At 41.9% G+C, this 27,956-nt stretch overlaps 1 protein-coding gene across 1 annotated transcript in view; it reads left to right on the top strand.

Moving 5' to 3' along the window:
• The window catches only part of myo6a (myosin VIa), a 135,504-nt gene that overhangs the window by 65,377 nt on the left and 42,171 nt on the right, over positions 1–27,956 (top strand). Inside the window, exons 13-20 of the mRNA XM_032543620.1 lie at positions 6,400–6,557; positions 7,296–7,387; positions 9,049–9,121; positions 14,481–14,608; positions 16,564–16,659; positions 17,132–17,302; positions 25,203–25,241; positions 25,519–25,612. Of these exons, the coding sequence (XP_032399511.1) occupies positions 6,400–6,557; positions 7,296–7,387; positions 9,049–9,121; positions 14,481–14,608; positions 16,564–16,659; positions 17,132–17,302; positions 25,203–25,241; positions 25,519–25,612 (851 nt within the window). The remainder of the gene's footprint in view (positions 1–6,399; positions 6,558–7,295; positions 7,388–9,048; positions 9,122–14,480; positions 14,609–16,563; positions 16,660–17,131; positions 17,303–25,202; positions 25,242–25,518; positions 25,613–27,956) is intronic.

The raw sequence follows: 27,956 nt of genomic DNA on the forward strand, positions 1-27,956 counted from the left end.
TCTCTCTCTCTCCAGTCTCTCTCTATCTCTCTCCACCATATAACATTGCCATGCTTTTTGGGCATGAAATGGATTATGGATCTTTTTATTTATGTATTTCATAGCTGACTTTACCTGCTGACTGCTCTATTGGCTGTTGAATCAGGAGATGTCTCTTACGTTGTAAAACCAGCCTCTGGAGACTAGACCAGCCGGGTCGCAGTGACACCATCAGCTGGTTTGAGTTGAGCTGAAGCGGGCCAGTGTAACTTTTCTCTGCAACGTTCTGAAACAGTTTTGTCTGCATCTTTGGTCTGAACTGGGCTTAACATGAGTGTAATTCCAGCGAGGGGAACGGTAAGTGAGGGGAGACTTAATGAGAAGGAACATAGAAAATGGAAGAGGCCAATCAGGGCGACTCCGGCGGGTTGGGTCAGTGGTTAACAGCTTGGGAGACTCGCGGTGGGATTAGTCCGTCAACCCAGCAGCCAGACGTGCCATTAAACAACGTCGCAGTAACTTCTGTGGGCTCAGCACATCTCTCTTCATTTCACCCAATACTTCTCTACCGTTATTTCATTTGGACGTTTGGATCCTTTTCTACCGTAAAGCTATTTCTAAACATCAATCTATCCCCAACCTGCGAGTCTGGACTTCTCCAATAATAATAATACAATGATAAACTTTATTTATACAGCAAGATTCATACATAAAATGCAACACAAAGTGCTAGATTGATTGAACCTAAAAACAGATCATCATAATAAGACAATGAAACATCACATTTATAAAGATATCCGAGATGAGTGAGATAATTAACGGGACAGAAAAGTAGTTAAGCCTATTTCTCTGCAGAAGATAATTGTGTTTAATTACTTCCTGCATGTCTAAAATAAATTGAAGAACGCAATCTTTGTTTTGATTTATTTGATGATTAAAAAAAGACAAAAGACCCTTCACGGCAGTAATTATGTAGGCCGACATCACAAATCACAGAGGAGGAAAACACAGTGCAGTCCAAAGGCTTATTCCCTCTGTGGTCCTCCTAGAAAAAACACTGAACACACCACAAGACTAAACAGCACAACAAGACGACAAGAGCAGATGTTTTGTACATCTGTTCTGTGTCTGTTATTATAATATGTGTTTGTTTTATTCTGATGTGTGTGTGTTTTCTTTTGAGCGGCTGTAACAAGGGAATTTCCCCCAGTGTGGAATTAATAAAGTCTATCTTAGCTTATCATAGTTGATCTTATCTTATTCCTGTGATGGCTGAAACGTTTTTCCAAATCATTTTTCTCCCATGCGGTTTCTTCGAGGACGGAAGTCAGAGAGCAGCTGCAGGCGTCTTCAGAGAGCACAGTTTCTACACAGGGCGACAGCAGTAATTACACCGTGCAAGAGAGAAAAACACTCCCGCTCACAGGGAATACATATTAAGCTACTTGGACTATTAGTGTCCTGAATAAGTATGCTGCCCTGGCATTTTAGACCTCTTGGTTTTTAAATGAGAGGGCCTCGCCGCGACATTAAAACCTTTTGGCGGCAGCGCTCCAGCTCGGAGGAGCCGGCGGCATGAATTAAACATGGCGATGAGTGGAGAGAGCAGGGGTGAAGGGGAGGATGTGTGGGAGTGTTGCTGGGAGAGATGTCAGGGTTTAAGGTCTGCTCTTTGGCCCTTGACTCTCTCCTACTGCACAGAGCAACTTTGTATTTACATTTAGTCTTTGCTATTTCAACCTCATAAATGTAATATTTTAAAAGGTTCTTCATCTATAAACTACACTGAACAAAATTTAATCACACAGTTGCACCTTTCATGACAACTAATAGCATTTTTTTTAGTTTTCTTGTCCTCCCTTTAGTATGTTTTGTTACATTGTTTGATTGTAGGCAAAAACTCCTTCACGTTTGTTTAAAGGTCCCCCATAGCATGCTTATTTTTAAATTCATACTTGTAGTTTGGGTTTCTACTCAAAACATGTGAACATGCTTTAATGTTCAAAAAACACTTTATTTCCTCATACTGTCCGTCTGAATGTCTCTTTAAGACCCCCAACTGAAAAAGCCCAGTCTGCTCTGATTGGTCAGCCTTTCCAAGCCTTCTGCATCTGTGCTCTCCGAGTCATTGCCGCCGGGGAATGACAGTAACGGCACTATAGCAGCACTTTCTACCTATATGCAGTATAGTTGGGACATCACAACTGAACGGAAGTCCTAACGGCTCGTTTAAAGGTTTGTGAATACGGGCTGTGTGCTTTGAACATTTTGATACTTTGACAACTCAACCTGCTTTGTAATAAAAAAAACACGAAAACAATGTCACCTTTCCCAAAACGGGAAAACAACATGCTACATGAATGCATCTCTCGTAAAATAAAGGCACCACTCTGCTTTTGCTCAGCATCAAAATTGATTGAAGATAACCTTTCAAAGTAACAAAGTATTAAAATAGTGTTAAAATGTTCCAGAGTGGCTGATTCTGAAGAAAAGCAGCGTCTGATGTGACTTCCCCAACACACCGGCATCTAAGAAATGTTTCTTCGTTCTTTGTAAAGTACAACACATAGTAACAAAAGACAAGCACTTTGCCTGTTGTTCATTTATTCACATAATGATTCATATGACTGAGCTCTGAAATGTATCGGGCTGAAAGTATGCGGCAGGTAAACACGGCTGTTTAGGAATATAAACGGGAGACGTGTATGAATATACTGTATACGGCCTCCACGTGTTGGATTCTGATGGGATTGCACCAGCGAGCAGGTGCACAGTGAATCACAGATTGCAGCTCTAGGGGGTCGGGTCGGCCGTCGACTAGCAGGTCATCCTATCACAGCATAATGTGTTAGAGAAATACCACGGAGGCACCTGCAGGGATCAGGCCTCAGTTTTTCCCGGGTCATTGCATGTGGCTTAAAAAGGTATGTGGAGAGGAGATAATTTGCTGCCGAGAGAGAGAGGGAGAGAGAGAGAGAGGTGGATTTTTGGAAGTCATTACTCTGAGCTTTGAGAGTTCCACTCTGCTTTTAACTTCGGTGAACCTGGCTCCTAGAACCGCACTCCCTTAAAAACAACTCACTTTTGCCTTTCAGACAATTTAGAAATCTGGTTTTAGACCTGCAAACTTCTACTTCCTTTACCTTGTATTTTCTTTTGCATCCTTATTATCCTAATGGCGTTTTTCCACTGCATGGTATCTACTCAACTCCCCTTGACTCAACTCGCCTTTTTTGGTTTTCCATTACAAAAAAAAGTCCCTGGTACCTGTTAACAGGTACTTTTTGTAGTACTACCTCAGTCGAGGTTCCAAGCGAGCAGAGGCGATACCAAAAGGTGACGTGAGAACCTGCAGACTGCTGATTGGTCGGAGAGAATCGTCACTAATCACCGCGTCATCATTGCTAGCGACAGACGGAGGGGTCCTGAACAAACCCGCCGTGTTAACCAGTAAATAGTTAATCCAGCGTTTTTTTTTTGCTACCTCCAGGTTCATTAGAAACTAATTTGCCTTCTCGCTGTGGCAACACGGCAAGAGTCAAAAACACCTTCGACGTGTGTGTGTGTGTCGCGTTAGATCACGGCAATGTCCTGCCATGACGACCATCCACGGCTTGTCTCACACATGAGGTGGTACTAATCTGCAATGGAAAAAGGAGGACGGGGCACCGCGGTTGAGCAGGTACCATTAATGGACAAACGCCATTATATATCAAATCCTTTTTCCAATGCACAGTTTTATTGTCTCTCTATTTTTATTATGATTGTGTTGCTTCTTTTCTGTGTTGTTGCTCTGTTTTTGTCTTTGTAAATTTGACTCAGTGACATTGTAAGTGAAGGTCGCCCCTCAGTGATCTGAAGTATAGCAGTTGAATGAATGAATGAATGAATGAATGTAGGAATGTATGTGTGTCCTTGAGTGCTCTGCAGTCTGCAGCTGAAGCAAAGTAAGTCCAGAGGTATCGCCCCAAGTAGAAAGTTCACGCCTCGGCGCCTCGCAGCAGATTATTGCGGTTATATTTTATCTGGCCCCTGCGATCAGGTCCCTCCTTTTCTCTGCCGCTATTGAACCGTGCACTCGCACACACTCAGAAGCAATTAAAATAGCTCCACAGAGTTTGCTGCCTGTTATGGTTTCTGCCACCTCTTTAAAGCCGCTGCCTACTCACTCCGCTCACTCCCAATGTCTCCTTTCTCTGCAGCTGTCAATAACGCAATTATCTGCTTGGAAGATGCTGTGTGTTTAAACCGAATGTTGTTGAATAAGTAGACTCACTTCATCCCCAAGGACAGGTTCATGTTGACATTTATTAATATTTTAGTCAATTAGCTCAAAGTGTTAAACTGTAGAATAGACAAATTCTGAAGCTAACTTAACTTTTCCCCCCCTATGTTTTTGTGTGTAAGTGACTGATGGAAACAACAGTCCTTGACATCGGTCCAGTATTAAGCGAGATTGCTGCAGTTGGCAGCGGAGAAACAAGCTACAATGTAAATTAGTAGGCCATTGTTCAGCTTGTATTTACCTTCACTAAAGTGCTAATTTCGCCACTGACAGGCTCAGATTAATATTCTAAGTGTGTGACATTATGGAAAGGATTTCTAAGGAGGTTGACCTTTCTGTTAAAGAGTAAGATCCGTTTTTTTAAACATTCGCTAACCCCACCAGACTCAATGTAAAAAAACAAACAAAAAAACTGTTATTTTAGCATCGTAAAATAAACTTCATTCAAAGTTGACAGAAACAAAATAAAAGCCATTTTGGGTCATCTTTCCACTTTTCCAACCATCACAGCTCTAGTTTTGGTTAAAATAAACACATAGTGTAATGTTGGCTCTATGCACGCTAAAAGCATTGTTTTTTAAATGGAGTCTGGTGGGTTTAGTGCTAGCAACTTCAGAGCTTTTTCTGGTCTAAATGGAAGTTCTCAAAGAGGTTTTAAAGGTTGATCTCTGTAGGGATCCTTTCCATAATGTTGTCAGACACTTAGAATAATAATCTGAGCCTGTCAGTGGCAAATGAGCACTTTTAGTGGACGTTTACTGATGGTGAACATTTGCCCAATACGGTTACAGTGCAGCCTTGTATGTGGTTTCACGCTTAATACTGGACCAGTTTCAAAGATTGTTGTTCCTGTCAGTCACTTACACACAAACACAATAGTAGGGTCCAGTAGTAAGTGGGTCCGATAGTTACCCTTCAAGTGGTTTTAGGGACTTATAATGACGTAATGGTTGACAGAAGTGTGAATAACAAGTTTTAACACAACATTATTTTAATGCTTTGAACAATGATACATGTTTGCTCGATATATGAGTGCCAAAATATAAGTTTGATTCAATTCAGCCTGCGATCGAATGGGTTGCATTTACTGTATATCAACTCACACAAAAATCAACTAAAACATGTGTTAAAATTTTTATTACTTAGCTCTTCCAAACATTTAAATGGGAAAACATACAAAAACAAAATAGAGGCGCATCTTAAAAATATATAGCAATATTTTCACTTTGTGAGGATAATATTGGATAATGAATCAATATATTGTTCCAGATTGATGTATTGTGACTAGGGCTGGCTTCTGAATTCAGTACTTTTTAGGCACAGACCAAAGTGCCTCTGAAGTAACGTGTATTGAAAAAATGCCTCCTCATTCAATACCTAAGGAGTAAATCTCATCGTCAGTGAGCCAATCAGCATGCAGCATGCTGCTACCAAGATCTAATAATGTCTGTGATTGGCTGTCTAACGTTACACGAAATGGTGGTCCATCATTCATCTAGATACAAGACTCCGCTGCGGAGCAGCGTCTGGTTAGTCCACACAGCATTCTGGGTAGTCGGGCTAGTCCACACAGCGTTCTGGGATGGGAGAAAAACATGCTCTGGTTTTTGGCATTTCTTTAAACCAATCACAATTGTTTTGGGAGTTGCTAAGCGCCAAGCACTAATCAACATTTCTGTAAATGTGCCAGTGTTAGCCGGTCGGCTAATTTTCAACCGTAGTTCTTTGGCCAGATGATGTTAGACCTTGGCAGCAGGAAGCTACAATAAAAACATGAATACAGGTTAAAATATACACAGAGTAATCACAAAGACACCATACATACAGCTAGAGCAGAAATATAAGCGTATTATTATTTTTTTAGTATGCCATGCTGAGCTGCAGAAAGCAACAGGACACAGCAAAGATTACACATCAACAGTAGCTCCAGTTAATATAAGAAGCCAGGCAAGCATCAAGACACGTTCATGCAACTCTGACACCAGTCAGCCATGCAAAGCAATAACAAGCAGTAATAAAAATATGAAACAGACTATATCACTCTCACACTCTCTCATGAAAATAGCCTTGGGGAGCAATCGATATAGACGTTCTAGACATTGACCCTGAACTCTTTTGTCCCTGTGTGTCTCCAGGGTGCCACTCAAAGTGGAGCAGGCTAACAACGCTCGGGACGCCCTGGCGAAGGCCGTGTACAGCCGCCTCTTCGACCATGTGGTGACCAGAGTCAACCAGTGCTTCCCCTTCGACTCCTCCGCCAACTTCATCGGCGTCCTGGACATCGCTGGCTTCGGTTGGTATCCTTTAAAACCTTCTAGGACTGCAATAACATTTATAAAGTAAATGTGCGGGAATTTTTTAAAGGATTGGTATCTGCTCAAATTAAGCAGTTAACCCTCTGAGGACGAAAGAAACACCGGCCCGTCCAAATGATGTTTGACAAAAGTCCCACTCCAAAAGCCATGTTACAAAATTTCATTTCAGACATTTATTTACCATTTCAATCATATATAGAGACTTTGGTAAATTCCTATCATGCACCGAAACAATTCATACTGTACATCACATCCAAAGTTAAGGTTTGTTTCCAAGAGAGATTTGAGGACTTTCAAAAAGCCATCATCGACGTTTCAGCTTTACCAAATTATCTCTTCACACATCGCACTAGGAAAAAATTGGGCATCACTATACGAAAAGCTGACAATTTAAAATGAAACACACAGGGGTCAGTTATATGGAAATACCCTAAAAGGTAAATTTAAGAAGCTATAAGTAAAAGCCATTAGATCTCAAAGCATTAAAAGTCTCTTTATTGTTTTTTGACAAAGTTTTTTTTTAACACATGTTTATCAGTCTGCATCAGAGACGTTATTGGGAAGGCAGTTTGTCTTGTACTGACACTCATTTAACTGGCATCAAAAGAGCGTCTCGGCACTGTGCATGATTTCCTAAAGTAGTGCAACTTGACAGATTTCCTTTGATTGGGACCTGGCGCAGCATCTTTAACTGTGTCTCCGTTAATCTTCTGCAGAGTACTTCGAACACAACAGCTTCGAGCAGTTCTGCATCAACTACTGTAACGAGAAACTGCAGCAGTTCTTCAATGAGCGGATACTGAAAGAGGTGAGTCTGTCACTCACCTTGTGTCCATTTATGGGAGAAAAAAAAATCCATAAAATCAACCTCCGAGCCATCAGCCAGCACTTACAAACACCGGCGAATCAAAGCAAACGTCTCAGAATGACTCAGGACTTTTGATTCATAAGTTAATAAGTGCTTTTTTTTTTATTGTAAGCACTTATTTTATAAGAGTATGTGTCTTGGGTGTTGCCTTTTTGAACCAACGTATTCATTTGTCAACGTTGTGACATTTAAATACAGAAAAACAGAAACTTTGATCATTTTTTAAAGGAGAGAGATCAATTCCAAAACATGATTTTTTTTTTTTCCTTTTGAAAGTATACGTTATGTTTACTGTATTTTTGAAGGTGTTTACCTAAAAGAAATACATTGTAGATAACACACAGCTGCAGAAACATGCTTTAGGTAAACTTTGTATCTCACATTTTTTATTAAAAACATTTTAAGCACCCAAAACGACCATTAGCGACACGAAAACTGACGCTGTCCAAGTCTACAATGTTCCAAATCTCTGTTATAGAATTGTTTTTTGTAATGCAGGCCACGTCCACATGTACCAAAACAATCTTTTTTCCCCCCGTCTTCCCTGGCGTCGTGTCAAGAATATTTGCGTCCCAACGGATCCATTTGTAAATGAGTCAACACGCTGCTTCATATTCCAGGCCTATAGGTGGCGCTGTTTCTGCTACAGAAATTCACCAACAAATGGAGAAGAAGAGGTGCAGCATGCGCATGAGGCTCGCACGCTGTTTACAAGCAGACAGTAGATTCTGTCCAAGTAACCCTTATAGGCTCAATATCTTCTCTAACAGGAACACAAGCTTGTAGTCCAACGTTGTTGTTGTTATGAGACGTCGTTGCGGGATAAGAGGTCGAAGGCTAGAGGTCGAGGGGTGTGGCCATGACATCATCGATACGGAAGTATGTGGCTTTGCCGTCCAAACAAAGACGCAACGCTGCCGTTTTCGAGTTTTTTCACCCTGTGTGTGTTTATAGGATGCGTTTGCACGGTTGGTCAGAACACCAAAAACTGTTTCTGTGTGGATAGCCCCCCCCCCCGGTCATCACACAACCAACTAGAAGGCCCTCAAGTGCTTGAACCTCTGCCGACGCTGGTCAGTCGTTGGCCTTGGCAAGCTTTTTTGCAGTTTTTGATTAAATAAATTGTGAAACAACTCTCACTGTTGTTTCTGTGTCAATTGCAGAAACCAATGTTTACATCATTAACAAAATCCAATCAGCTGATTCTTGAAGTCTTATCTGTTTCAACTTTGAACTTCTTAACAATGAAGCATCATTAAAACTTGAATTATATTTTGGATTGTGTTTTTCGTTTTGATCGTCGTGTAGCAATCATTATCTTTTTTTCCCTCAAATGTGACCTTAACATTAAGACACTTTAAGGTGTTTTGCACACAAATATCTGTTGGCAACATCCAGCATGAAAGCCGTAACCTCAAGATGCTCATTTTGCATGAAAGAGTAACAGCAGAAAGCCTTGTCTAAGGGCCATTTGTCTGGCAGCCGCAACGCCGTGCGGGCAGAACCACGGCAGCGGCGTCGTCGCCCTTATTAGACAGAGGGCATACAAACTGCAAATATCGTTATGTATTCTCATTAGAAATGTGTCTTTTGCATTCCAGGAGCAAGAGCTGTACCAGAGGGAGGGGCTCGGAGTCAACGAGGTCCACTATGTTGACAATCAGGACTGCATAGGTACGGAGACGCCGCTCATCACTCTGCGCTCACGGCTGTGCATTCAGAGCAGCTCGTCCTTCACATTTCTGCTGTTGAGTTCAGAGTGTTGAATGTTTATTTTTTTCTTTTGCACAACAGATATTTTAATGTGTAGAACATAAAGTACATAACAAGACATAGAAGTAAAAAAAACACACAAAGCTGGAATGTGTAGAACATCCACACACAGACACTTCAACCTTTAGTGTGTAACTTTTGATGTTAATGGACATCCGTTACATTCAAGCCGTCGCCAAATGAGTTGCTACAAAGCTAATTAAGACTATCAGCTCCACACAACTCTCTCTGGATTCTCAGTATGACTATGTTCAGAGGATTGTGGCGTCCGGTGACTTATCAGAAACTCCAATGTAGATAATGACCTCTGGAGGGGGGGGCAGAGCACGATCACGGAAGGCTTGTGTCATGTGGGCGCGCACCGACAGTGTTGTTGTCATTGCTTAGAATTCTTCACGGTTGGCGACAGAAACTTCGCACTATAGCTTTAACTTTGGGAACTTATAAAGATGCCAACCCATAAAAATGTGTTTTTAAAAGCGGATATGATGGAGATGAACGTATCACTACAGGAAGTGCAAGCTTGATTGCCTCTAGTCACAACATTGGACCCAGGAACCGCAAGAAGTAGTTGACTAGATGATCTTGGATTGCATTCAGGTTCATAGGGTATCAGGAGGTCCATTATATACTCTGGGGCCACGCAACATTACTTACTTTTAAACGTGCTTTAAAAGTAAGTGATGAAATCACTAAATTGATTCTAAATTATTAATGCCCATTAAAAGCCTGGCAGCAGGAAAAAAAAATCTGAACCAGTTGTGGGCATGAAAGTGTCTTCTGAATGTGACAGGAATAGGAGCTGCAGTAATCAAGTCAAAATAAAAGCAGGTACAGTATGACGTGACCTTCGCTTGTTGGCGTTTACTGGGGACTTGACGTGGGACTTGAAGATCTGTACACCGCCAAGTGGTTCAAAACGGTTGAGATTAGTGTCTTCATTACTCATTGTTGTGTTCTGGGCGTAACATGCAATCAGCCAGTCAGAGGTCATCTCCCGTTCCCTTTAAAAGCCAGGCGCCTTTGCACTTTGGCACATTGCTCATCGATCAATGGCGCGATCACTTCCCGCTGCCTTGAGATAGCAGTACGCCCAGAATGCACCTGACCACACCTTCCATGCAAGACCAGCACGCCCAGAATGCACCTGAACACACCTCCCTGTAAGACCAGCACGCCCAGAATGCACCTGACCACACCTCCCTGTAAGACCAGCACGCCCATGGGCGCACAGATGGGTACAGGTGCATTTGTTATTTCAACGACGTGGGCGCTGGACATTCTTAAAATAGTGAAGACACTTGCGTTGGGCTTTGTGCCGCGCTGCGCCGGGTGAGAGGTAGGGCCCCACGTATGTAACTTAAACTCAAACGCTCTCTCAGACAACGCTCTTGAGTTTGTGCCCGTGGTTTTGGAGCGTTGTTGCCGCTGCTGGTTTTGCTTTGTTTTTCATTTTCCCGTTCAGGGAGTTGTGAGCTTCCAATCCTATTGAGCTAAACATGAGAGGAAATTGTGTTCACAAGCCCTGAGCGTCCGCTCATGATTGGCCTTCATGTGCCGCTGGCTGACAGGCACAGTGATGAAGCCCCGGAGCATGTGAACCCGTGTCCTGAGTGAAACGTGTCTCCAGAAACAGGGAGGCAGATGGATGTAAGGTGATTTAGAGGGGAAGGAGGTCAATTAGGCTTTTTTGCTGATGTCCAGCTCTGTGAAGTGGCATCAACAAGAGACGTTTAACTGGAGGAGGGAGGGGGGGGGGGGCAGGCAGGCAACGGTTGGCTCACAGACCGTGTGTAATGAGCTTTGTTTGTATTGGCTAGAACCTTTAGATAACTTAAATGTATTTGTTTGTTTTGGCGGCTGCTGTTGTGGGATTTGCAAGCAGCAGCTACCTGTCCACACAAACACCAGAGAGAGCATAAAAATCACACTTAGTGTAGCAGAAAATTAAAATCTGTCCAGACAGGAGTTGCATAACTGCATGCAAGATGAAGCAGAAATTAAAATGAAGATTAGAAAAACTAATTTAAAATTTTTTGTCACTTCACAAAACACATTCGTCAAAGTGAAAGATGGCAACTAATTTGCTAACATTTCATTCATGTTGGTTGATGAAGTATCATCAGGATAATGTATTTAAAGTATCAAAAGTAAAAGTACTCAAGGCCGGAAACAAATCCTCTTAACGTGTAAGGCACATTAGAAAGTGTAAAAGATCCAAACAGCTGTGTGTTTAATGGTCTGGTCTCAGCTGGACCTGTAGGCCATTATAGCGTTGCTAGGTTTCTTTATAATGAAACATCAGATTTTATAAAGTACATGTGTTTTGTGTGCAGAAATCTTATCTGTGTAAAGTAACTAAAGCTGTCAGATGAATGTAGTGGAGTAAAAAGTACAATATTTCTTTCAAATGTAGCGGAGTAGAAGTAGAAAGTGGCATGAAAAGAAAAGAGTTAAGTACAAGTACCTCAACATTTGGACTTAAAGTGCTAATTTAATGCTTTTTGGCTTCTTCGCTTCCCTTTATTGTGTTATATCTTTTTTTTGTGCATGTTATAGGTTTACAAAGTTAAAAAATCCAAAGTCCCCCGCCAAAGGGACTTACCATCTCCAACAGAAAACACTGTTCACAAACTGCTCCACACAGCTCTAATGTAGTCCATCCTTCAGAGACAGACATGTGTCACTTTGTCACACACGTTATAAAGCTCACCTAGCTGCTAGCGTGGCACACCCTCATACTCTGCTTCTGTATGGCTAGTAGTCCTTACCTAGGTACTGTCAGGATACGCTCTCATGCTCTGCTTCTGACTGGCTAGTAGTCCTTATCTAGTTACTGTCAGGGCCCTCATACTCTGCTTCTGACTGGCTAGTAGTCCTTACCTAGGTACTGTCAGGGCCCTCATATTCTGCTTCTGACTGGCTAGTAGTCCTTATCTAGGTACTGTCAGGGCACGCCCTCATACTCTGCTCTGCTGTACGACTCCCTACAAAGATGGGATTGAAGTGTGATGCCTTACTCTGTAGCTAAAACAGAGAGCTCAACACACAAAAATTGTGTTCTTTAATTAAACCATGTAAACCTATTCTGATATAACCTCTAAATACAATTATGAACCTGAAAATGAGCCTAATATGAGTCCTTTAAGTACAGTACTGGAGTACGTGGGCTTAGTTACATTCCACCGCTGCTGAGAGACGGTAGATAGAGGGATGCAGGGATCAGAGGTTCTTCTGGCATGTTGTGTTGAGTTTGTGAGTCAGTCTGTGTCAAACAGCTTCTCTGTGTTCTTGTCAGTTCATGTCAGCAAACATGACTCAGTGGAAAAAAAAAAAATCAGTGAATCATCTTCAAAACTTCCTCCTCTTCTAAAGCGTGCTTCAGTTTTACACTGACACCATATTTTCACGATTTAGGATTGTAATTATTTAACAGTGTTGAAGTAACAGATGAGGCAGGATGCAGATCTGTTAGTTTGGCTGTTTGAACATAAAACATTTTTACCTGTAGACTTTTTAGATCCAGGGTACAAGCGGACGAATTGGGTTTCCTCAGGAGGGGGGCTGGCGTCTCCCTTAGAGATAGGGGGGGAAAGCTCAGTCATCCGAGAGGAGCTCGGAGTAGAGCCGCTGCTCCTTCACGTCGAAAGGAGCCAGTTTAGGTGGTTCGGGCATCTGGTAAGGATGCAGACACGTTCAGCTGGGAGGAGGCCTTTGGGGAAGACCCAGGACTAGGTGGAGGGACAATCAGCTGGGAGGAGGCCTCGGGGAAGACCCAGGACTAGGTGGAGGGACATCCAGCTGGGAGGAAGCCTCAGGGGAGACCCAGGACTAGGAGGAGGGACATCCAGCTGGGAGGAAGCCTCGGGGGAGACCCAGGACTAGGTGGAGGGACATCCAGCTGGGAGGTGGCCTCGGGGAAGACCCAGGACTAGGTGGAGGGATATCCAGCTGGGAGGAAGCCTCGGGGAAGACCCAGGACTAGGTGGAGGGACATCCAGCTGGGAGGAAGCCTCGGGGAAGACCCAGGACTAGGTGGAGGGACACCCAGCTGGGAGGTGGCCTCGGGGAAGACCCAGGACTAGGTGGAGGGACATCCAGCTGGGAGGAAGCCTCGTTGAAGACCCAGGACTAGGTGGAGGGACACCCAGCTGGGAGGTGGCCTCGGGGAAGACCCAGGACTAGGTGGAGGGACTACCAGCTGGGAGGAAGCCTCGGGGGAGACCCAGGACTAGGTGGAGGGACACCCAGGACTAGGGAATTATCAACCCAAGCCAGATTTAAACCCAAAATTTTTTTTTTAAATGTGGGACGTTATAAAGGTCTGGTGAGATATCTGAAACAATCTGTTTTGTTGCTGTTATCCAGACTCAGGGACCATTTTACAAAGTCTACAGACTACCACGGTGTTGTTGGCATTACGAGTAAAATACTCCCACGTTTTAAAATAACCGTGTACGAGACTTTTTCTCTACCTGTTGTTGCGAGGAATCCATACTTGCGCTGTTGCTCGAGGCAGCCATGTTGTTTTTAGACAAGACGCGTCGACGCATATTATGTACGTAGTCGATGGAGTTGTCCCAGCCCTATATGAGACTAGATATCGTCTTAGATTTTGGATATCGTCCTATCGTAAATGGTAAAAGTGTTGTCTTTTCCTGGTTTCCTGGTGGTAAATATTCTGTTACCCGACTGTTCTAGCTGTTAAGCTAGTTAAGCTAGCTCTATTCATTTTTACCTTTACCCACTTAGTCATTATATCTACAGTACTGATGATTATTATTTTTTTTTTATCTAAAAAGATATTTTGTGAAAGCAGCAATTGTCAACCCTATAAGATTGCTGCAATTTCGATATCGATGAATTAGGACAAGAATATTGTGATATCGGACTATCTCCATATCGCCCAGCCCTACCGTCTATAGTTTGCAACGCCTTTTTCCAACATTATTTGCGCTTTTTTTCTTAATTTTGACGCTATTGGTTTTTTCTGACATTAATGGAGCTTTCTGTCAACGTTTTTGGCACTTTTCACACGATTTTGACACTTTTTCCCCACATTCTTGGCATTTCAGACTTTTTTGATTGAATTAAAGCGTGTGATTAAACATCAAATGTCTGGCCCTCGCTGTGATTCTCTTTTTCCAGTGTGGCCCTTAGTCAAGCTGAGTTTGACATTCCTGATTTAAGGGTTAAGGGCGCCGAATCGGACGGTGCAACCTTTTCCTCAGGCGTGTCATGTTTCTTTCTTTCCCCCCAGACCTGGTGGAGGCGAAGGTGCTCGGCATCCTCGACATCCTGGACGAAGAAAACCGACTACCTCAACCCAGCGACCAGCACTTCACCGACACCGTTCACAACAAACACAAGGACCACTTCCGCCTCACCGTGAGTGACTCCCAAACACCAGAGGAAGTTTTTCCTTTAAAGAGTTCATTTTATGCTTTTCCCTTTCCTTTATTGTGTTATAAATCTTTTTTGTGCACGTTATAGGTTTACAAAGTGAAGAAATGGTCAGAGTCCATCCCAAAGGGACTTACCATCTCAAAACAATTATAACCATGAACATGAGCATAATATGGGCACTTTAAGATTTACAAGAGAAAATAGAAACAGATGAATCAGATTTGCAATAGTAGAATTGTGACAATATGCTGTTGTTCCGATTTGATTCTTTAAAGGGTAACTACTGTTTTTTCAATCTGGACCCCATTTTCCTATGATTTTGTGTGTAAGTGACTGATGGGAACAACAATATTTGGCATCGGTCCAGTATTAAGTGAGATCGCTGCAGTCGGCAGCTGTAGCTTAAATGTAAATTAATGGAATTAATAGTCTAGATTGTATTTACTTTTACAAAAGTGCTTGACAGACAGACTTAATCAGACAGACTCAGATTAATGTTATTATTAAAATAAGTGTGGAAAGGATTTTAAAGGAGGTCGACCTTTCTGTTAAAGAATATGACTTTCTTTTTCATTTTTTTAACATTTAGGCATTGTAAAACACACTTTGTTCAATATCTACAGCAGTGGTTCTTAACCTGGGTTAACCCCAGGGGTTCGGTGAGTCAGTCTCAGGGGTTCGGCGGAGGTCAAGACACTCACCCGACTCATATGATTCGTGATGACACGCCCCGCTTGGCCATCATCAGAAGGGTTCGGTGAACGCGCATATGAAACTGGTGGGGGTCAGTACCTCCAACAAGGTTAAGAACCACTGATCTACAGGAACAAAATAGAACTATGAAAAGCTGTTTTTTTTACACACAAAAACATAGGAAAATAGGATCCAGGTTGGAAAAATCAGTAATTACCCTTCCTTTTACGATACATGTGCGCGATTCGATTTCTATTGAGATTTTTCATTTATTGTGATCCGATAGTATTGGAATTTTCTTTTCCTTCTTTAACAAAAAACAAAAAGTTGACTAATAAACTATTGGAGACAATATATCATGGGACATTTCTAAAAACTGTAAACACAGAAAATATTTAGGTGAATTATTGGTGAAAAAATACATAAAATATATGGATTCTGGGGAAAAGAATCTGTAACACTTTACTTGAAGGTATCTACATAAGAGTGACATGACACAGTCATGACACATGAACCCTAACCATAACTTGTAATGACAGAACCAGATTACACTTACTAAAAGAAGCGTTATGTCAACGTTTACGACTTGTTTATCATTTTTATGACACGTTCATGACGTTGTCATGCCACTCTTATATTAATACCTTCAAGTGAAGTGCAACCAAAGAATGCATTTAAAAAATATTGCAAAAACATCACGATACGTACATGAATCGGGATTTTTATCCCTACTAGATATCCTTAACATTTGTAAATCCTGCTGAGAGAAAGACTGAATGCAGTGTTGAAAAAACCTACTGCTCTGGATGTTTATTTGATTGTTTGTATTCTCCTAACAAGAAATCGGAATTGAACATTAATGAAAGATGATGCAGTAAAGAACACTTCTCTTTGTTATAAAGATGCAAATGCAACACTTTCTAATTTTTTTTTTAAGGGGTAACTTTGGTATTTTTCCACCTGGACCCTATTTTATTCAATTTTTTGATGACAAAAATGGTGGTTCAGGTGTTATAATCAGTTTCCGGTCACATTGTGTTAATGAAGACTGATGTTCAGCCTCAGAGGGATGGGGTGTAGCTGGACATTAAATCACTCAGCACGGGCTCTTAATCTTCATTTCCAGCCAGAGTGATTGACAGGACCTGGAGTTAGCATGTCATTGTAAATTGAAAATGTGCAAGAACTCTGCTGAATCTGTGTGTGTGTGTGTCTCTCTGACTGTGTGTGTGTGTGTCCCTCAGGTTCCCAGGAAGTCTAAGCTGGCGGTCCACAGGAACGTGAGGGATGATGAAGGATTTATTATCAGACACTTTGCAGGAGCCGTGTGCTATGAAACGGTGCGTTCACACAACACACTCCAATCCATCTTTGAAATGAATGTCACACAAAATTGTTTATTCATTTTACTTGATCACTGGACTTAAGAGAATACTCCTAACCAAGGCAAGCTACCATTCAGATGAGATATTTTTCCGATTGGTGGAGCTTGCTGTTACCATGGAAATGTTAACTGCGCTCATTAGCCGGCGTACGGCTAAAGCAAGCTGCTACCACTGAAGTCTATGATCATTTGAATACAATGGCGTTTTTCCTTTAATGGTAACTGTTTAACTGGTGGCAGCATAAAAAAAAAAAACGCTGGCTGTTGCAAGCAATGACGCAGTGAATAGTGATGATTCTCTCCAACCAATCAGCTTTGTCTTGTGATATAAAAAATTCAATTTACAGGCACATTTGGCTTAACTCAGCAGGGCAGTAGGTCTGAACACATTTCTAAGTCTGTTCGAAAACATTATCCCTCTGTTTTAGACCAAGTTTGTGGAGAAGAACAACGACGCGCTGCACATGTCTCTGGAGAGTCTGGTCAGTGAGTCCAAGGACCACTTCGTCCGCGAGCTCTTCGAAACCTCCAGCAACAGCAAAGACATGAAGCAGAAGGCGGGAAAACTGGGCTTCATCAGTGTCGGCAACAAGTTTAAGGTGAGTTTTAGGTGAAATGTAGATGATCTTTTAAAGGAACACGCCAACTTATTGAGACTTTAGCTTATTCACGATGCACTCTTACTTGGGCAGAGTGACTTGCTTGCAACACATGAGAAGCCCCGTGGTGAGGAGCAGAGAATAACAACAATGCATTTCAAGTGTTGCGCTAATCACTCCACCCAAGTAGCAGCGCTTCTGAGAATATAGTTCCCAGTTCGTATACGGTTAGAAGATGGCTGTGTCTCATGTGACCTTGTCCTTTGTACACGTTGTGACTATACAAATCACAACGTGTAAATAGGAACATGTTGGTGTTATTTTGTCACTTAACGGGAGCAGTAGGCTAGATGGATTCTCCAATTATTTACATGTGCTTGTAGTGAATGCTGCCTTTAATTAAAAACGCCCTAGGCCAAGATAAGGAGCGCGTCACTCATCAGTGTGTGCTCAGACTGTCTCGTAGCTTGTAGCTGTAGGCAATAAGTAAAAAAGTCAGTCTTTCATAGTCACCCATTTTTTTTACAGAAGCATATTATTCAAATTCTCCAAACTTCTTTCATGATTCCACCAGGCAACCACGCTTTCCCTGGACCCGACATCAGTGCACAAGATCAAATCAAAGATTTACCATTCAGCTCACAGGCGTCACTAAGTTTAGTTTTCGTTGTCCAGCAGGGACTTGACTGTATTTTTCGGTTGGGGGTTTGTTGGGAACCTAAAGAGAACTATTTTGGTGTTGAGAGAAAAGAGTGTAAGACATATTTTAGTTACTTTGTTTACTTAGTTATTTTTGGAAGGATCTATCTGAGCAAATACAAGTATGGGATTGGGACTCTGTATTGGCAGATAAAAGTTAAAATGGACTATATTGTCACTTATACATACATGTAGCAAAGCATTTAACCCATCCCTCAAGAGAGCAGTGTGCAGCCAATCATAGCGTCCGGGGACCAACTCCAGATCTGAGCCAGTGCTTTGATCAAGGGCACTCGGAGAAAACCTACGAGCACATGGGGAGAACATGCAAACTCCACCCGGGACGACCTGGATTCAAAACTGGAACCTTTTTGCCATGAGGTCCCAGTGCTCTCCACTGTAACACCATGCTGACGTGGAAGATATTCCACTTTTAAGAATTGGATCGGGATCAGGGGCCAAAAAAGCTGATCAGGCCTAGAACTGGCCTTTAGGATAGGCAGTCTAATCTACCCACATTTAAGGGATCCTCATCAAAAACAAATATGATGATGATACATCTGTTAAACTTTCAAATACTGACATTGGTTTTGGCTTTAAAAAAATCCATAAATCTGTCGTCTGTATCTGCTTCTTGTGGGAACACCCAGTCTCTCCGTCAGTACAGAAGGTCCCCTTTATATTCTGTGGAATTTCAACGAGTTCCAGAGTACATTCAGAGAACAGAGAGCAGCTTCTTTGTTGTTTTGGAGGGAGGTATTTTCTTTATTTCCTTTGACTCCTCCACTGTGACTCATCCAGCTCAGCATCTCACCTTGATATGTTCTCCGTGTGTCACCCAACCAAAGGAAAAGCAACCACAAAGCCAACCACTCAATCACGGCTCGGGAAATTTTAAAAAAGCACACGGCCCGAGGGAAAGAAGGCTGTCTCTCTCTCTCTCCCTCTCTCTCTCTCTCTGATAACAACAGAGCAGCGTGGTGGACAGCACAGGCAGCGGAGATATATTCTAAAGGATGCACAGGAACACTGGTGTCTTTGATGCACAGATACTATATTTTATCCTTTTAATGCAAACGGTGAAATGATTTATATGTGTGATACATGGTGGATCCTTGCTGAGAATACTGTCCATCACTGAGCTGCACTTTAAAGTTCTCCATTTCTATAAACACTGTATTCTGTGTGTTTTTATTCAGATAGAGTTTGTAATGGGCAATTTTCATAAAGTGCCTGTATTATGAAAAAAATCACTTTCTGGTATTTGGGGTGTTATTTTGTGTCTCTGGTGCTTCCACATGCATACAAACCTGGGGAAAAAAATATCCATGCTGTTTTGAGTGAGATACGGTTTCTGAATGTCCTCTGCCTTCAGTCTCCGGCTGAGCTGTTCAAAATCTGCACGGCTTTTTAAGTCACTAGCTGAGACGAGGTGGCTAGCCGTAGCATGCTAGCTCGTTCTCAATGGCAACACAGACTAGTTCAGCATAATCTCCAAAAGAACTACTTCCTGTCCCTGTTCTGCGGGTATTCAAGTGTCCCTCGTCTAGAAGAAGTCTCCCAGCTAATCCTGCCTTGTACTGACCAAAGCTGGAGAAAGAGTTATCTAGCTGATGGGATCTTACCTAGCTTCTGGATCTGCAGTAATTCTGGTACAACCTCAAAATATAATTATGAACTTGAAAATGAGCAGAATATGGGACCTTTTAAGGTTATTTTTTGCGACATTTTTGCTTTTATTTGACGTGTGTGTAGAAGAGAAGCACAAGGGCAGGGCTATTCAATTGACAAATTCAATTGGGCCAGATTTCAAAACCACGAAATGAAGGTGGTCCAGATATTTTCATTAACCATTTTTAAAGTGCGTGCGTGCGTGTACAAAAAAACCAGAAATAAAATGTAGCGCCAGGAAGTGCTGCCCTCTCCCTTTTGGCACCTGTTTTAACCAATTGGGCTGTGAGCTTTTGCTCACTTTCTGCAGAGATATTTGGGCATCTGTGTTTTGTATTTTTCTCCGTCAGCAATTCTGGCAATTAAATCTGTTATAAAAAAATAGTGTATATGTTATATATGATATGGATGATCTCATTCTGCTAGGCCACTTGCAGATGGCCTCTGGGCCAGATGTGGCCCGGGGGCCACCAACTGAATAGGCAGGAAATAGGGGAAGAGAAAGAGGAAAATGTGCGAGCGGAACGGTATGTAGCGAATGTGTGAAAGTGTGTCACACAATGAAGGCATGCTGCCATGACACAGAGCTTTTAAATGCTGCAGAATATCTCTTTAGCAGACATTTATATGAACTTAAATCTTCATGATTAAGTCACCTGTCAGCAAGGTCATTTTGGCCTCATTTCTTAGCCTGCCTTTCCCATGTCTTAATCAGTGATTTGTGTCGTCACCTCAGAGTGAGCGTGCCCATAACAACAATTATTTTTTTTTGTTTTCATGCCTTAACGAACTGCCACACAAACTTATGCTAGCTATATTGATATCTGAAGCTACTTTGACAGATAAAGGTGAATGATATGAACCAGAAGAAGCAATATATATTACAAATATTAAAATCCCAGCTACAGCTGACCTGTTTTGCAAGAAGTAGTGTATAATTTAGTTTTGCTTTTTGACTTTGACACAGTATTTTCATACGGTGGATTGTTTGTGTGTGTGTCTGTGTGTGTGTGTGTGTGTGTGTGTGTGTATATGTGTGTGTGTGTGTTCTTCAGTGATATTCTCCGCAGGCAATAAATCCCAATAATCATGCCAAAATCTGTGTCTGCAGAATGTTTTACGGGTGTAGAAGTCACTGGGAAACATTCTGCTGTTATTTGAGAGAATCGAAGCACAGAACTCGTCTCAGGGTGGATTAGGACTCGCCGCCGGTTATATTGAGTTCTTATTACCTGTGAGCTCTGTTACCTGAAGTGTTTTCCTGAAACCTCCCCCTCCTCTGCCCTTGGTCCCTTTCTCTCCAACCCAGCTATGATTAAAGTTCAAAAAGGTGTAGAGGAGGATTCAAACCACCAGACAGGAACAGAGCTTTAGGCGTGGAAATGAGCAGGGATAAATCCCAGTCAGCCGAGGTGACTGGAGACGCTGCTTTCTGGCTGCACCGCGCAGGGGGGGGGGACGGACGGACGGACGGACGGACGGACGACGACATCATTAGGTGTGTAGTGTTTCGACTGAAGATACATCATCACTGGAGTGTCTTATTCCAAAGGCTCATCCAGACACGGCTGATTAGTCGACCTTCTTTAGCCAGTGAAGCTGAGCACCCCAAAGTTCACTGCATGGCCCATTGTGGTTCTTAACAAGTCATTCTTATGAAACGTTTGTCTTCAATCGCTTGTAAATGCATCACATGACCCTGACTGAAGAAAAAGCCTCTAGAGGATGTTGTCACGGCACAGCCGCAAAACCCGGAGAAAAATTAACTCTTGTTACATCTACGGATTGCAGAACTTGGTTTAGCTTGTGTATTTGAAAACCAGAAAAAGCTAAAAGCTTATGCCTACCAGACACTAAAAGGCTCGGACTTTGAACAGACTAAAGGCCGACACCATCTCACATCCAATCTATTTTAATTCCAAAGGCCAAGAGAAATTTATCAGGATGCATAGTATCCTGATCCATGAAATAACTGGCCTTTAATAATAAAAATGTGCCTGCCTCTATTGGGAATTTAACATGGGCGGGGGTGTATATTTATGCCCCCTGTATTTTAAAGAAAACATTTATATATTTACGATACATTATTCATTCACAAAGAAAATTGGTGTCCTTAAAGGTTGGATTTTTCCTAATTTTTTTAATTAAGGCAGTAAACTCAATTTCCGCCCAAATTCTTTTTTTATTATTCTCTTTAGTCAACTTAAGCATGGGTTCATAAAGTTATGAGCATCACTGTACCTGCCGATCTCACAGAGTACTTCCTGTTCTCTGATTGAAACAGCCCCGACCTGTGAGATCAGCTGTCGGACAGTTTGTTTGGAACGCACACACGTCGAAGTTTCCTTTCAGAATAGTTCTCGAGCCAAAGCGCCTCTGTCTGCTCATTAATTGGATGTTGCGTTACGGTTGTTAGAACATCAGCCAACGCGAGACAGATGTGATGATTAGGGATCTTTTGTGTTGTTTCAGCCTTTAGTGGACAAATGAGAACGCCGATGTTATGCTAATGACATGTCCTCTGTACAATCTGTCACCGCTTGATCCCCGTTTGTTGGGCTTCACCGCACGCCCTTGTGTTCTTCCATTATCGACCCTAATTAGCATACATTCATTTACATTTACATATATTTACATTGACATAACGCAGATGCTCTTTGTGTCCACTGTCTCTTGAAAAAAATAGAATATGCTTTACTAATGCATCACCAACACTACGAGTAATGAGGAGAAGTTACATGGTGGCGAATATATAGCCACTAGGGACAGATTCATCAATAATAAAAAAGACTTGAGGAAGCGCTTTTTTTGTTTGTAATAGGTTAAAGTTATCCATGCCGTGGAAAGAAACATAGGGGGAAACACTGTATGGAAGACAATTAAAAATGCATATTCTGAAACATTTACAAAGATAAAGACCCAACTCGGCCTTCAAGCCGGATAAAACTAATTAATGGTAGAGCTGCAACTACTTGCAGTTAAGCCATTGAACAAAGATTTTAATGATGCACCTTTTATAAACATTTTGCTCATCAGCAAGGGCGTAACTTTGAGTTCAACATTGGGGCGGCTGAGATCTCCACTTCAGAGCAAAATTGAATTTTTGAGCATATCAAACACTTGATTTCCTGCATTCTGGTGTTTTTTTCTGCATCAAGTTATGGTGCAAATGTCTTTATTTATGTAAAGGAAATAATAGGTTTTGTAAGGGGTTGCGCTGGCCAGTTTTGATTATTGGGGGGGGTAACCCCCCCAAACCCCCCTATAAATTACACCTATGCTTTTCAGAAACCTGAAGTGAGCCACACCACATGTAAATGATGAGTCCTTTTGGCTCTCAACAGCCTGCTGAGTAAAGAGGATTTCTGCAAATGCATACCAAATTTTAAAGTTGGAACTATATTAGGGACCAAAGCTTCTGTACTCTCTTGTTCCTCACTTGGCCACCTCAGCAGCATCTTCAGCTCCAAACTGTCTCTGATTATTTGTGGCCTCTTGTTCCAGACAGTAATACAATAATCCATTAGAAAGTCTGGCACTGGTTGTGCAAAGAGGACTTTAGCGTTGGCCGAAGTGCTCGGCTCCTGGCTGCCAGGGAAGTAATGTCTCATTCCAGATCAGGAGATTTTGACCTAGACTTAACTATCTGAGGCAGGGATCTTCAACAGTTTTTAGGCCAAGGACCCCTTAGCTGAAAAAGAGACGGAGCAGGGACCCCCTACTACATATATTGTGTCAAATGCGTTGCATTTTAAACTGGACCTACAGTAACGTGTAGGGCAGCCTACAGCCTTTAAACATACTTTTCTATGGTGCCTTCAATACTAAGCTTTTAAAATAAAAATAGTTGGCATATTCATATACTCATACATCATGTTTGATTGTTAAAATGTGGCACAGAAAAACCTTAAAGCTTACTTGTATCTGTGGATGGCTACTTTATGGCTACCTGGAGGCCAGTACGCTTATCATCAATGTTGTGTACAATAAAAAGGGAATTATCTGTACTAATGCTATGTTAGATTCATGTTACTTTTCAGACTTTTTCTTTTTTTAATTTTCATGGCCCCCCTGCAGCATATCTGAGGACCCCCTAAAAGTCCTGGACCTCCTGTTGAAGATCTCTGATCTAAGGTCTAAGGGCATTTTTTGCATATGTTCCCAAATGTACATTTGTTAGGTGTTTGCATATAACTGATCCCTCTGTGTTTCATATAAAAATTATCAGAACAAACTCCGCTTTCCGTATAGTGACGCTCAAATTTTATCTAGAGCGATGTGTAAAGAAATATTTTGGTGCTAAAGCTGAAACGGTTTTTGAAATCCCTTAAATCTTTTTTGGAAACAAACCTTAACATATGACGTGTTGTACCAATTGTGTCGGTGCTTTACTAAAGTCTCAGTCTATATACGATTAAAATAGTACAAACATGTCTGAAATGAAATTTTGTAATATTGCTTTTTGAGTTGGAGTCTTGTCAAACATGGTCATTCATCCTCAGAGGGTTAATGGTGAATGTGTCTGATGCATATCTGAGCGCTGAGAGCCAACGGTGGGAGCAGCATGGTGGCCCGATGGTTGGCCCTGTGGCCTCAGAGCAAGGAGGTTCTGGGTTTGCATCCAGGTCGTTTTGGACCTTTCTGTGTGGAGTTTGAATGACTCCTCATGTCTGCGTGGGTTTCCTCCGGGTGCTCCGCTTTTCCCCACCATCAAAAAACATTAGCTTCTCCAGTCAGTGCCCTTGAGCAAGGCACTGGCTCAGATCTGGAGTTGGTCCCCGGGCGCTGTCATTGGCGGTCCACTGCTCCCTCCAGGGAGGGGTTAAATGCAGAGAATAAATTTTGCTACATGTACGTGTATGTTACAATAAAGTTCCTTTACCTTTTAAGATGGTATCTTTAAACAAGTTTCTTTCTAAGTGTCCATTTGATTCTAAAGGCAAAACTCTACAAGAGCAGTTAAAAACAATTAAAGCCATCCAAACAGTTAGAATAGAATAAGACAGGTATGAAATACAAGATTTAAAAGTAACAGTGCAGTGTACAAAGTGAACAAAAAAGGCAGCATCATAAGGAAAAGTCTTCTGTTATTTAAGGTGTGAAGAGGCATGTAAACACAGAATCTGCGGACGCAATTTTTTGACAGAATTTTCGGCAGATTAAAAAAATTACAAAATAAAAGAAAACTCTAAAAAAATGTTTACACAATCTAACCATAAGCAGAAAAACAATCCGCTTCATTCTGCCGATGGATCAACAAAGTCAGATCTACAGATTCTATACAGGTCTGGTTAAAACTGACCTTTTGGTATTTGGGTTTGATACACAGCTGTGTCTTGTTGGATGTTTGTTTACGTGTGACGTGAAAATGAAACTAATAAACCACGTTAACCAGACTTCAACCTGTCCGCCACAAATTGTAATTCTGTGTTTCAGCCCGTTAAGGTTTTTTTACGATAAAACTCAATCTTCATTTTCTTTGACCACACAGAAACCCAAATATATCTTCCTCTTCTTTTTGCTTGTGCAGACCCAGCTGAATATTCTCCTGGAGAAGCTCCGCAGCACGGTCAGTGTTTCCTCTTTTCTCTCTTTACTCACTGCTGATTGGATGTTACAGCTGCAGTAACGCACTGCTCTGTATTGGGAGAGAAAAAAAACAGCCCCCGAGACGCAGAGATCATCATGTCCTGAGTCAGAATGTAATGGATGTGATGGATTTCTGATTTGGTGTGTGGTTCCTGCTGTTGCTGTACTGATTGCCGTTTCTCTCTGCCACTCCTCATGTCTGTGCACTCTTTGTTTCTCTCCCCATGTGTCCCTCTCTCCCCCCTTCGCTCCTGCAGGGCTCCAGTTTCATCCGCTGCATTAAGCCAAACCTGAAGATGATCAGCCACCAGTTTGAAGGCGCTCAGATTCTCTCCCAGCTGCAGTGCTCCGGTCAGTGGGATTTTTAAAGATATATATATCACTGATTCTTGAAATAAGGGACAAAACATGTCCCCCATCAAAATGTTGCAATTTGCCTTAAAAAACAATAAATCATTTGTTTTAAAAAAGCTTTAAAAGTTGAATATGAAAGACTTATGTATGTGAAGACCCTTAGTTTTTTATATATTTATATTATTTCATAGTAATTTTACAAAATACCGGCACTGTACTATGAAAGCCCATGCAAATGAACTCGTCCTCAGTAGAGGTCACAGTACCAAATTGCAAAAAAAAGGGTTTTAAAATGCACAAAATGCACAAATATGAATTTGAGGTTAATTGCATGGCTTAATAAAATATCACAACATACTTAAAGTGAACATTGCATTATTTTGTACATTAACACAGCCTTTCAAAATCTGTCATCAATTCACGTCAACTCCGTCAGAAATTGCCCGATATATACATATATATATATATATCTATATATATATATATATATATATATATATATATAGATATATATATATCTATCGGGCATTGTTTTTTAAAGATTATTTTCAGGGGAGAATGACATGTAGCAGAGGGCCCCAGGTCAGAGTTGAACCCGGGCCTGCTGCGTCGAGGACTAAACCTTTGTACATGGGCGCCGGCTCTACCTACTGAGCTATCTGGGCGCCCACACATCACATCAGCATGTTTACAGGCGAACACAACAAACCTCTTTGATGAACAGAGATTGAAAGAACCAAGGACAAACGGAGACACAGCACATCAGCAGCAACTCACCATCCAGCACATTTGCAACAAACAAAGACCCGTTTCTAAAATCTAAAGTCTAAATCTAAAGTTACCGTGTTTGACTTTTAAGAAACTCCATGGAGAACTTATATCCACACTTTGTATTAAGTTAGAAAATGAACTAAATAATCTTAAGACAAATCTACAAAGGAAGAATCCTTCAACATGTTCGTCCTTTTTCAAGTCCTTGGCTGCTGTTATTTCCTGTGTCCTGTGTTGTCGATCTACATTCCTCTTCTTTTGATTCTGCTTTGTGAGTTTGAAACCGTTTTCTTGAGCTTTTTGTTCCCTAACCAAAAAGTCAGTGACCCCCCCCTCCTCCCCGTCCCTCCCTTTCAGATTTAGAAGAAGAAGAAGAAATGATGAGCTCAGGTTTAATATCCTCCGAGAGTCCTATTCTGCTTTCAACAACACAAACTCAACGATGCCCTGTTCAGATACCACGCCTCGCCGAGCTCTTTATCACTTTTATTGGACTGGGAATCGCAAACGTTGATAGTTTGGATGAGATGGTTGAGGCCTCTGTGTGCCGACATGACACTGTTTGCTTCAGAATGGGATGTTCAGTAACCAAAAAGTCCCAATCCTACAGAAAAAAACCATTGTTAAAGAAATGAAATAATTGTGCTGCTATCCAAAAGGGAAATTTGTCTTTTTGAACAGGAATTTTCAATCTAAGCACTGAAAAGTTTCTTTCATATGGAGATGCATTCTGTTAAAACAATTACCTCGGAGCCTGTTGTGTGAATAACTTTAATTGACTTTGGAAATGCTTTAAACTGCAATCCTCCCGTGTCAATCGGTATTTTTAAATCACTGTATAAGCAATAAAAAGACATAAAGCAGGGACTTCCGGTTTAACCAGGAAGGGAGACTAAAGCTGTGTTCATGGTTGGCGTCTTTTTTTAAAGCTGCCAGCGTCTGTTTTACATTATAATCCTGTGGAGTAAACAGTGTTTCCAATAGTCGAGAGGGCTTTTTTTTAAACCCACCGCCGACTTCTGTTTTGGAGTTTGCACTTGAAGTTGAAAAGAGTTAAATTTTTCTTGGGGAAGAAATGCCCTGCGTCAAGCGCTTTTTTGACAGCCAACCAATGACAAGCGGAGTAGCCAGATCTGTCGTTTCCATAACAACAAGAAAAATTTGGAATAGAAGCATTGCGAGTTATACAGAATGACCGGGTGCTCCCTGATCCCCCACCACCCACCATCACCATCACCATCACCATCACCACCACCACCACCACCATCACCACCATCACCATCACCATCACCACCACCACCATCACCATCACCACCACCACCATCACCACCACATCCACCACCACCACCACCATCACCATCACCACCACCACCATCACCATCACCACCACCACCACCATCATCACCATCACCATCACCACCACCACCACCACCATCACCACCACCACCAGCACCATCATCACCACCATCACCACCACCACCACACCCCACCATCACCACCACCACCACCACCACCCACCACCACCACCACCCACCACCCCACCACCCCATCACCACCACCATCACCACCA

This window comes from Etheostoma spectabile, chromosome 18, assembly GCF_008692095.1.
Source record: "Etheostoma spectabile isolate EspeVRDwgs_2016 chromosome 18, UIUC_Espe_1.0, whole genome shotgun sequence".
NCBI classification, from domain to species: Eukaryota; Metazoa; Chordata; class Actinopteri; order Perciformes; family Percidae; genus Etheostoma; species Etheostoma spectabile.